This window comes from Musca vetustissima, unplaced genomic scaffold, assembly GCF_032173495.1.
Source record: "Musca vetustissima isolate MV318-11 ecotype Yass unplaced genomic scaffold, APGP_CSIRO_Mvet_v1 utg5251, whole genome shotgun sequence".
Classification (NCBI taxonomy): Eukaryota; Metazoa; Arthropoda; class Insecta; order Diptera; family Muscidae; genus Musca; species Musca vetustissima.
Window position 1 is genome coordinate 51,143 of NW_026885056.1, and position 12,669 is coordinate 63,811.

The window sequence follows — 12,669 nt, forward strand, 5'->3', positions numbered from 1 at the left end:
TGCATAAGCTTCCGCCGAGAAAATATAGCAGTTGTTATCTAACGTGAAGGAAGCTTCGATGTCCAACGAAGGCATCCATAAGGCAAGGCTGGGTTTGTCTGCCGTTTTTGAACCATCGGTGAATGTGGATTTCGAGATCGAGAAATTTAGTATGCATAGTTTTGTACATGTTAACAATGTTCGATGTTGACTATCGATTTTTAAAGAGGTCCAGAAATGTTATATTTGGAAGTAACAGGATGGCATGGAGCGGAAAGTTATATTGAATAGGTCAATGTAATCTGATGATTTTATCTCTTTTGCTACTTTCCCATGGTAAAGTTGCAACAATATAAACCTTCCTTTCATCTGGCATTTAAAATGCTCCCTTTAGATAATCTATAAAGACTTAATTCCTTCTGCAAAAAACCGAATATTTGCAAACCCCATTTTTCTTCTACTTCTTTTTGTTTGTAAACGACTCTCTTCAAACCAAAGAGAATGTGGATCATGTGTGTCTCTCTTACACCATTTTCAATAAAATACTATTTGTCACACTCACCTGTTGAATGTGGATCATGTGTCTCTCTCACACACACACACAATTTTCAATAAAATACGATTTGTCATACTCACCTGTTGAATTAGCCGGGCAAATCTAACAGCTGTTGTTGTTTTGTTTGTTGTGGTCAATAAGGAGAAGAAGGTACGCAACAGTTGGTGTTGTTATCCATGGCTAGAAAAAAGAAAATAAAATCGACAGCCATAAAATTGCTATGGAAACGAGTTTTCTTTTTTTCTCTACACAACAAAGTTTGACGACAAGAAAAGAAGACGCACAACTTCAGTATAAAGTTTTTATTTTAAGGAAAAAATGTTTGTGTATTTAAGTAAAAAGGTATAAAGCTTAAAAACAATTTTTGAGAATATGAAAAAAATCCAAATAAATTTATTATTTCTTTTATTAGATTGCCATACCAAACAATGTACAATTGAATTGTATATCCTGGAACAAGGAACATGGTTACATTGCAGTTGCTGGCACAGAAGGCCTGTTAAAGGTGTTGAAATTGGAACAGGGTAATTATTTATACATATCGATATATTACTTTTTATTATTTAAATTCTTATAAATTTATGTTATTTTTCCGGATAGCTTCAAATGGCCAAAATAAAGGCGGCTTGGCAGCCGTATCAAATTTGTCCATGAATCAAACCTTAGATGGTCACAAAAATGCTGTTAAAGTGGTGGTCTGGAATGATGCCCAACAGAAATTAACATCTTCGGATGTGGATGGTGTCATTATGGTATGGATGCTGTACAAGGGTTCGTGGTATGAGGAGATGACAAACGATCGTAAAAAATCAACGGTAAATGGTATGCATTGGACATCGGATGGTACGAAAATTTGCATCGTTTATGCTGATGGTGCGATAATTGTGGGTGAGTGGCAACCAAAAAAAAGCAAAACTATAAGAATTTTTTAAAGTCAAACTCTGGATAAATATTTTAGTTGGAGGATGGGCGACTGCCAGAGATATTAGTCAATGATGTTTATTCTGAATAGCCAAAAAGAGATATTTTAGCTAATAAATTTAAAATGTCCGGTAAAATGATTAACTATACCAGAATCTAATTTATTGTTTCTTTTTTTTCGAAAAAGGTTCCGTCGATGGTAATCGTATTTGGGGCAAAGAGCTAAAGAACACCCATTTAAGCGGTGTCCAATGGAGTCCCGATAATCGTTTAATTCTCTTCAGTTTGGCCAATGGTGAATGTCATCTTTATGACAATCAAGGAAATTTTGCGGTATATTAAAACCTATAAATTTATGTTGAAATTTTATTTTACATCATTTGTTTTCTTTTGCAGATGAAATTGAATATGAAATGTACCGCTCCTAATAACAGCAATCGTCCGAATCATGTGGCTGCTTTGAATTGGTTTAGTGGTAAAACTAATGGCAACCGACCAGTCTTGGCCATATGTTATGCGAATGGCAAAGCCCAGTTGATGGTAGATGAAAATGATGATAGTAAGTGAATACAAAATTGTTTTAAATTATTTTATATATTGAAAAGAAAATGCAATAGGTGCGTTCGTCTATTTTTCCAGTAAAAAAAAATACTCCGTAATTTCAGTTAAAAAAAGTTTACTCTTTCAAGGAAACAAATTCGATTTGGATACTGGTTAGGACAAGGCATCTTAATAAAATAAGATTATCCTGGGAGATCAGCTGATTCTAAAGTTTACTGTTAAAATCCATTATTGTGAATTGACATTCATTATGAAAGTGTAAACAAAGTTCAATTTGTTGGTATTGGTATTAGACTTGTGAAAACAGAAAAAACAGCTGACTTTCGCATGAAGGGTAATCTTATTAATAGATCTTGGGCTAGGGAGCAAGGCCAAAAAATAGGGTCGTCCAGGGAGACCAGCTAGATATCAGGTGCTTCTTAAGTTTGCTGTCAAAATCCATTATTGTGAATTAACTTCCATTATGAAAACGTAAACAAAGGCCAAAATTTTGACATTAGACTTGAGAAAAAGTGCTGACTTTCACTTGCTGGGTGATCCTTTTAATAGATCTTCTTGGGAGTAATCTCGCTAGTGAAAAATTCCTTTCTCGCCTCATTATAATTGAATTATTTTAATTACATTTATAAATCTAAATAAAAATCTAAATACCATAATGACACACTTTCATTTTTCATAATTAATATTCTCACTTGGCGAATTTTCTCACTTTCGAATTTCATTTGGAATAAGAACGTGAAAATATTCACTGTGAAATGTTGAAAATAAGTGAAAGGGAGAGAGAGATAAAGAAATTTCTCGAGTAAATAATAAGATTTAATATGCATTTTACGAATGCCCTGAGAAGCCGTCTTTACCATTGTTTTTAAATTTTAAATACTTTTCCATTTCAGATCCCATCATAATTACCACACCGATGACAATTACCGATGCAAAATGGAATCATGATGGTTCTGTATTGGCAATCTGTGGCCGCCTTGACGATGTCTCAACTACAAAAGAATTGAATCAAGTTAGTTTCTATTCACCCTATGGACATTTATATCGAACGTTGAAAGTTCCCGGTAATAAAATAACATCCATATCATGGGAAGGTAAATCGTTACGTATCGCAATGGCTGTTGATTCGTTTATATATTTTGCAAATATACGTCCGGATTATGTATGGTGTTTTTTCGAGAAGACGGTGGTGTTTCTTAATGCCAATCATGCCAAAGCGAATAATATAAATGTGATAACATTTTGGAATACCATTTCGAATCAGGTAAGGGATTTTGAAAAATAAAATTTTTATATAAAATTTAAATATTTTGTTTCTTCTTTTAGAGTTTTCTTAAGGAGGTCGAACCCTGTCTGGCAATGGCTGCCTGTAATGAACATTGTGTATTGGCCGTGGAATGTGTTAGTGGTAATCTAAAGGAATTGGCATTATCAGCTGTGGAGCGTAAAAATCCAGATGATAAATTATATCAATTAATGTTGTGTAATTCGATTGGAACTACTGTGGATTGTAAGTTAAAGTTCATGACCCGTTTAACAAGTCGAGAAGAATGCAACAAGCCATCTCAAATGTGATTACGATTATTTCAAAATAGAAATAGTTCATTTTGACAGAACGGATGATATAATCCAATATCTATTAATAAGGTCACACACCAAGCGAAAGTCAGCTTTTTTCCAAAACTAATGAAAAATGTTTAAACTTTGTTTCCGTTTTCATAATGGTGATCATTTCATAATAATGATTGTTGACAGCTAACTTGGGAAACAGCTGATATGCAGCTGGTATCCATGGATGAACTTATTTATAGGTCTTGGCACAAATGATATCATCTGGTCCTTTTCGACCTTAAATTAAAGGAAAGTGTATTGAGATAACAGATTTGACATCAGTATTTTTGAGAATTTACGAAATTTTGGTGTGAAGAAATTGTTCAATAACAAATTCTTTTGAGCAAAAAATATTCGTTTGTTTACTTTCGCAGTAACATTTGCTCAATAAGAATTTGCAGAGAGTAGATACGAAATTTTCGCTCTCAAGATAGAAAATTGACACATCTGATTAAAACAACAATTTGGTGCTAACCAAATTAGAACAATGGTTGTTTTATTCATCCTTTTTAATTTTAATTGATACAAAATAACAATAACATTTACAAAATAGTTAATTGCCTTGAGAATAATTTTTGTTGTTTATTTACAAAACATAACAAAACAGCTGATTAAATATCAGCTGATAGTACAAGAAAATTCTTACTGAGTAAACTTTCTGTTGTAAGAATTTGCAAATACTCAATAACACAACTGTCAAATCTACTCTCTCAATTCACCCTCTTTTACTGGACTTTTGACTAAACGAACAATATTTTGTAATAATTTGTAAACCTAAAGTCAGCCAGGAATATCAGCTGTGTCACTAGTTAGCTGTCATATGAATTGTTTTAAAAAAAAGTTCTGTAAAACAGATTGAATTGACAGAGCAGATTTAGCTGTGAAAATAAAAAAAATCTAAAATATAATCGAAATCACCCCTGAAGATCAGCTGTTTATCTAGATTTTTTTCAAAAAAATCGTGTAATCTTTATTATAAATCTCGATTTCTTTATTGTCTTCCATTAGCTAAATACACCGAGGTGTGTCCAAATTTTATCGGGATCAATTCAAATTATGTAGTCATAGCTTCAAAAGATGAAATATTATTGTGGCACTATCATACTCCTAAGGTAAGTTTTTATTATTTTTTGTAGACTTATTTCCCAAATAAACTAATTTCAAAAATTCGAAATATTCCAGAGTGCTTCACAGTTGCATAATGTCAAATCACGCAAAGAAAAACGTTTTCATATCGATGATACACCAACTGGTGTGGATATGGCTAAAGACTTGCAACTTGCAACCAAAGGGCGACAAGATGAGAGGGATAACAAGACGAACGGTGATCCTATATGTTCATTGGCTTTGTCGGAGAAAATTCTGTTAGTCGCACGAGAATCGGGTATTATAAATGAATATAGTATACCGAATGTTGCATTAAGGAATCGCCATAAAGTTGGTGTGAAAATTATTAAAATGGCCATTAATTCAAATTCAACGTAAGTATTAAAAAAGAATAGTTGGAAAATTTTGTTCCGTTTAGTCAAATAGATTCGTTTCTTTAGGCTATATTTACACCATATTCGGTTGGCGTAAAGCGCGTTATTTAGACTGTCATCTCCCTTTGAGTACACGTCAAATAAATGATGAATAAACAGAAATAATAAAACAGCTGTTTGAACAATCAACTGATGTTAGCTTATAAACCAAAAAGTGCGTTTAGATTTATAAAATCCACTCGCTCTCGAATGTCAATTCCATAGCGTATTCGTCAAATATAAACCAATGAATTTGTGAACAGGATTCATTCACGTGACGTTTGAAATCGAGTGGATTTTGTAGATCTCTAAGTGAATAAATTCGTTCAGAAAGAATTTGTAAAGTCTCTGTAAGCTCCGGTACAGCTTTTAACAAATTATTGATTAAACCTAATCCAAACCATAATCTAAAAATTCTTTTAAATCGCTTTTTTTTCAGTCGTGCTGCTCTCATTGATTATAATGGCGTAATGACACTATTGGATCTGGACGACGCTCGCGAAACCCAACTGAACTTCAGTCGTGTCGAACGTAAAGATGTTTGGGCAATTTGTTGGGCCAAGGATAATCCCCTTCTATTGGCATTGATGGAGAAAACTCGCATGTACATTTTCCGTGGCAATGATCCCGAAGAGCCCATTGCATGCTCCGGATATATATGTACTTTTGAAGATTTAGAAATAACCAGTGTCCTACTGGATGACATTATCAGTGGTGAAGAAACTCAAAATTCCATTAGTCATATCCTGCAATTGAAGGTGAAATCTTTACGTGATACCGATGATTTATTACAACATGTCGGCTTGGAAGATGCCAAGCAATTTATTGAGGACAATCCACATCCACGTTTGTGGCGTCTCTTGGCCGAGGCAGCATTGAAAAAGCTGGAACTTGATGTGGCCGAAAATGCTTTTGTACGCTGTGCCAATTATCAGGGCATACAGCTGATCAAGAGGCTACGTAATATACCATCGGAATTGTTGCAAAAAGCTGAGATTGCTGCCTTCTATGGCGAATTTGAAGAGGCGGAAAAGTTGTATATTGATGGAGATCGTCGGGACTTGGCAATTAATTTACGCATCTCCCTATGCGATTGGTTTAGGGTGGTGCAGCTATATCGTATGGGATCGGGTATTTCCGATCAACAAATGGAATTGGCATGGCGAGAAATTGGCCATCATTTTGCAAATCTACGATCATGGGAAAGCGCCAAAGAGTATTATGAAAAGTCGCATGATATTGAGGGTCTAATGAATTCTCTCTATCATTTGGAACAATTTGATGAATTGGAAAAATGCATAGATAAGTTACCGGAAAAAAGTCCTCTATTGGCTAAAATTGCAGAAATGCTATCCTCGGTGGGCATGTGCAGCGAGGCTGTAAATGCTTTTTTGAAATTTGGTGATCCCAAATCAGCAGTAAATACCTGTGTCAATCTACGACAATGGGGTCAAGCCGTGGAGTTGGCACAAAAATTCCAAATGCCTCAAGTTACAACCCTACTAAGCAAACATGCTGCAGAATTGCTAAAAGAAAATCGGCTACCCGAAGCCATAGAATTGCAACGAAAAGCTGGACGTTATTTAGATGCAGCACGCCTAATGACCAAATTGGCTGAAAAGGAAACGGAAAAAGGTTCTGATATGTTGCGTATCAAAAAATTATATGTTCTAGCCGGCCTATTGGCAGAACAACATTTAAAAAGTTTAGTTGCCAGCTCGGAGGAGACACCCAATTACAATGTCGATCGTATAACTATAATGGATACCTTAAGTCTTGAAGATTCGGCAACTATTGAAAAAATATGGCATTGTGCCGAGGCATATCATTTCATGTTATTGGCACAACGACAGTTGCGTTTTGGTATTGTTCACAGTGCTGTCATTACCGCGCTACGTTTAAGAGATTATGAAGATGTTCTAAAACCCGAAGATATTTATAGTCTTTTAGCTTTGGCCAGTTGTGCTGATCGATCATTTGGTACTTGTTCGAAGGCCTTCATTAAATTAGAATCGCTGACAGAGTTGCCCGAGGAGACGCTGAAAGAATTTGAAGAATTGGCCATTAATATTTTCTCGAAAAATGAACCAATTGATGATAAGGAGGATTTTATAACATGTTATGCGTGTAAAACATCGGTGCCGGATAGGTAAGTTTTTTTCTCTACTAGAGCCAATAACCAGTGTTGCAAATAATAATAAACCTTTTTGTTTTGTAGCTTACCGGCATGTAATAGCTGTGGCGCCCGTTTTCCACCATGCGTATCTTCGGGCAAACCCATAACCCAGCCCACAGCAAATATTTGGATTTGTGGTACATGTCATCATTGTGCAGCACCAATGGAAATCACCCGACATCGAACCTGTCCATTGTGTCATGCCTTAATAATGTCCATGACATTGGAAGTTTAAGTGTAATTCTTCTTTGAAGCAATATTTAATTTATGGTCTCAGTAGAAAAGTAAATAAAATTAATATATACTTTAGACTAATTAAAAACAAAAAAGTTAAAGTAATTTCTATTATTTTCTCAAAACCGTGGTAAAATAAAGAAAAAAACTGGATGCAGGCCTGACGCCACCTATCATTTCCATTGTAATGTTCGGATTGACATACATCCATGTGTTATGTAGAAAGAAGAGAGATCAAACTTACTGTAGGGATCATAACTGTACTCGGCAAAACTTGGATGCCATTGAAGTTACGATAAGGAAGAGTTGGAAACAATCTGACATCTCACATGTAGATGTCGTGGTAAATATTAGATTGATACTCTAACTTTCTTCTCCGGAATATACACCAGCAAATTCCATCAGCCATCATATCCCCAATCTATCCTCTCTTCTCAGGTTTATAATGGACGAACGGTTTCCAATTCAAATAACCGCTAAATACCTTGTGGCACTTTGTCGTACGCCCATTTGTTGTTGTGTTTACGGTGCCATTAAAATCTATTTTCGGAAAAAGGAAATTAAGTCGTAAACATTTCCGTGCGATAGTCGGTAATATTGGTCATGTGGCGACTGCTCCGTATAAGCAGAGTAGGACGGTCCGTTCTGAGTGGTGCACCATAATTTTTTGCCTGAAGTAGAGGTATGCAGAGTGAAAATGCTCGGAGAGTAAATGAGAACACGCTATATTAAATGACTTACTAAAAGAGAACGAGCTTATTGGTGCAAGTAAAAAAATGCACCAGTTCCCACGCTTTCACAGCACTAGCCTAAAGTCTACGTTCGATTTCGTTGAATTTCGAGCAGGCACTCACTCATCGGCTCTCACTCGAAGAATTCCAGAAACATATTTTGTAGGTCTATCGGAGTGGAAAAAATTCTTCGACAATTGGTTTTATCTTATAAAAAAGTATATGGTGTAAGTCCAGTTTAACGCGCGCACTCGGATCTCCGCCGTTTGTTGCCCAGCGACAGCCGCATATGAGGGAAATGGGTCAGTCAGACGCGAAGTCATCGTCTACTTGGGTGAAGGTGGCTGAGCTTATGCGCTTCACCTTTGTCCCTATGAATGGAATCAGGCTTTGAGGCAGAGCCCTCAACACATGTTTGTGTCGGGATGCTCTCAGTAGAGTTTTACTTTGGCATTTGCTCCGGTTTGGGCTTCAGGCTAGGCTTCAGGTCAGAAGTCGGCTTCGAGCAATTAGATTCGGGTATGAGATCGTCTCCATCTGGAGCTCATGATGGAGAGAGTGCGTGTAATTTTTTTTTTTTAATTTCCTTACGAATCTCATCTTGCCCGTGGCATCCACACATAGAGCAGCCGGATCACAATCGCTTGATCTCGACAACACGTGGCTTGTGATCTCAACAGCGATTGCCGCTGGTACTGGGTTATTAACTCCCTGCACCTTTTTCTCTTATTGACCATCGTAATTTATTAATTTAAGGGCACAGCCCCGATCTTTTTGATCCGTGGATCCGAGATCCGAAGATCCCCAAGGTTTCCACGAAGTGCAGAGAAAAGTTGACCTAGGTCAGTTTCACCCTGCACATCATGAGACCCCCTTCCCATCCGCCACCCGGGAAGACGCGTAGGAGATTGGCAACTCCCCTAGCTCTTAACATGCAACAATAAAAAATTTGCAAACAACACATGAATACACACTACACTAATACACAATGCATCATCCCCCTCAACACAATCCGTGTTGATGGCTCACATTTTGCCCACCCAACCTTCGTCACAACCTCCTCTTATTCTACCTTCGGCCCACTACCTCCTCTTATTCTGCCGATGGCCTCGCAACACCCGACCGATCCCAAAACTAGACTTGTTTTAAAATAATTAGACATTTAAAGTTATTTTTAACAACTAGTAATACCATGAAAATAATCAAATATACTCACTCACATTTTGATGCAAAAATTTGCACAAATTCAAACATTGTTGAATTTTATCCATGAATTCCTTCGCAACTTTTGAAACTAATTTATTTATGTTAATTTGGCGAAATGCTGGTTGTCTTACCTGTCAAACAAAAACAAAATTATAAAATAATACCTCTATTCTGTTCAAAAAGTTTTACCAAAAGCGATTCTGCACCAAAGACCTGAGGCAATTTTGCTGGTACACATTTGCAAACACGATTGTGCATGATATTATTTGACCGTTAACGGCCATTGTTTCCGCTTCTACATTAAAAATTATTCTAAAAACAAAATTGGCAATCCTGTTCAACCAATCGAAAAGGGAACGAGTAGTAGTTCACATAGTTCCATAAAGTGAATATTTCCCATTAATTCAATTCTATTTGCCCTATGTCTTTTTCTCAACAATACTCGCTGTGCCTATCACATCTCATTCGTAAATTTTCCATTTTTTACTTTGAGTTCCTTTCGTTATCGGTCATTTGTTCTTCTCGCTATTTGTGGCAGGAGGAACGTTTTTATTTGTCATTAAAATAGTAAAAAAACTATTTCCAAGGGGATATTTGTCCAACAAATAAACTCTTGAAAATGTTGTGCTGTGTTTGTCTCCTGGAAAACACCAATACCATGGGTATTTACGAGGAGGATGGCAAGAAATTGAAAATGTCAGAAATCATACAACAACATTTGTGGTTTAAGGTAGGAGGAGACAAATCATCATTTGTGGTACACAAAATAACCATTTGTTGTTGTGTTGTTTTATAGCCCATGGAAAATGATGAACTGAGATCCCATATATGTTTCGTGTGCTGGGAACGTATCAATGACTTCCATGAATTCTATGAACAAGCCGAACGAATACATGCCGAATATCAACTTAACAAAAAACAACACAAATTGTTGAATGTTATTAAACAGGAGGAGATACCAACTAGCACAAATTCCATTAAACAGGAACACGATGAAGTGTTCAGTGATATACTGCAATTAGAAATTGAAATTGGTGATACGCCAAAAAGCGGTAATGTCGACGAAAAACCTGAAAAGAATCCCTTGGAGGATTTTCAAAAGGATATGGAAGGTGAAATCGATGGCAAATTGGAAGATGAGGATATTCAAGTAATGGATATATGGCAAAGTAATCCTTTGGATGATGAGCAAAAATCTCATGCAACGGATAGTGAATCTGAAAATGAGGGATCTAATTATGAGGACGATGATGACGACGAGGACGATGAAGGACAATCCGCTGAATACAGTGATGAGGAGTCTACATCCCACGGAGAAGAAGAGGAAGGCACTGTCAAGCAAGAGCAGCAGGAGGAGAAGAAGAAAAAACCCACTCAAAACCGAAAACGGAAAACCAAATCATCGTCTGGCAAGCAAACAACCGATGATGTTAAGAAAAAACGTAAAGTGCAATATCGATTCGATCATCAACATACCGAGGAGATGATACAGAAACACATACCAATGGGTTGTAGTTTGTGTGTGTTTGTGGGTAAGACATTTGCTGACATTGTCGGTCACTTTAAGGAATTCCATCCAAAGATACGACCCTATATTATGTGCTGTGATAAAAAGTTTACAAAACGATTTTATGTGGCACAGCATGCTCTCAAGCATGAGGATCCCAATTGTTTTAAGTACGTACTCCTACTTTCAAAATTCGAAAGGTAATTGATATGTTTTCTGTTTTAGGTGTAACGAGTGCAATAAATCATTTACCACAACATGTGGTCTGAGGGCACATAACTTGAATTATCATGCCCCCGAAGAAGAGCGAACCTATGCCTGCGATTTGTGTCCCAAAAAGTTTGCCCGACAAAATCTATTGGAATTGCATAAACCCTCACATATACCACGCGAACAGTGGCAATTCTTTTGTGACAAATGTCCAGCACCAAAGGCGTAAGTTTTTTTTTTGAATTTATTTAAGAATCGCAATAAAAGGTTTGTTGGTTTACCCTTTTACAGATTTGCCAGTTTGTATTTGCTGAACATACACACAAGTATGCAACACAAACGAGCCAAACACATTTGTCATGTCTGTGCCAAAGAGATACGTGATAAACATTCGTTCGAGAAGCATGTTCGATTGCATTTCGAACAGAGCGGACCCCGTGTACCATGTCCCTATCCCGACTGTGATAGTTGGCTAAAAGATGAGGATAATTTAAAGCAGCACCTGAAACGACACAATCCCGAGGGTATTATCTATAAGTGTCCCGAATGTGATAAAGTGGTGAAAAATCGTCGTGCCCTGACAAATCATAAACGTTACAGTCATTCCAATGCCACATTTCAGTGTGAACAATGTGATAAAACGTTTAAGAAAGCAATTTCATTAAGGGTTTGTATTTTGGAGGAGGAGGTCTAAAGCAAACAGTAACAGTTTTTGTTAATTAATTATCCTTTTGTTTATTTCTTTTCTTTAGGAGCACATGACCCAGCATACGGGTGAAACCCTATACAAATGTCCATTTTGTCCGCGAACCTTTAATTCAAATGCCAATATGCATGCTCATAAAAAACGGGCCCATCCCATCGAATGGGAGGAGTGGCGTAGAAATAAAACTGGCAGTGCTCAAGTTTTAATAAAAAATCAAAATCTTAGTTCTTTGTAAATATGTGTATATTATTAATATATATAAAAAATATTATTTAGTTATAATTTTTAAATTATATTAAATTTTTATTGTTTAAAAAATGTGTGTTTTTATTTGTAAGAAATGGTGGTTATTTGTATTAATGGTAGTTTTGTAATTTAAAAGTATGGTAATGAGCCGCCCATTATCAACACATATTAACAACAGCCTTATTGTGGACATCCTGTAGAGATTAAGAAGGAAACCTGATGACAGATACAGACAGCGTGCTTAGGATCTGGAAGGAGCATTTTGAAAACTTCTGGCAGCAAAGAAGAAGGATACCCCAGAACCAATGATAAATGACGGTATAGAGTGTATACCACCTAGCCAAGCTGAGGTCTGAATACCAATGGGCTGAAGAATAATAAAGCAGCGGATGCCGATTGGTTACAAGCTGAACTATTCAAGACTGGTGGTCAGAAGCTGGAAAGGAACATACACCAGCTAATTAGTACAATTTGGCAAGATAAATGCATGCTCAATGATTGGAAC

The 12,669-nt window shown here is 36.4% G+C and overlaps 2 protein-coding genes across 2 annotated transcripts; both read left to right on the top strand.

The window, feature by feature from the left end:
- The first annotated feature begins 852 nt into the window (after positions 1-852).
- On the top strand, positions 853-7,559 carry LOC133332178 (WD repeat-containing protein 35). Its single transcript, XM_061540559.1, has 11 exons — positions 853-877; positions 948-1,059; positions 1,136-1,423; positions 1,644-1,789; positions 1,853-2,015; positions 2,911-3,281; positions 3,344-3,527; positions 4,637-4,740; positions 4,811-5,109; positions 5,588-7,297; positions 7,367-7,559. Exons 1-11 carry the CDS (start codon positions 854-856, stop codon positions 7,557-7,559), a joined length of 3,594 nt encoding a protein of 1,197 aa, XP_061396543.1. The 5' UTR covers position 853.
- Positions 7,560-10,113: 2,554 nt separating this feature from the next.
- LOC133332147 (transcription factor grauzone-like) lies at positions 10,114-12,153 on the top strand. The gene is made up of 5 exons (XM_061540526.1): positions 10,114-10,225; positions 10,292-11,172; positions 11,228-11,437; positions 11,504-11,879; positions 11,965-12,153. Exons 1-5 carry the CDS (start codon positions 10,115-10,117, stop codon positions 12,151-12,153), a joined length of 1,767 nt encoding a protein of 588 aa, XP_061396510.1. The 5' UTR covers position 10,114.
- The last annotated feature ends 516 nt before the right edge of the window (positions 12,154-12,669 follow it).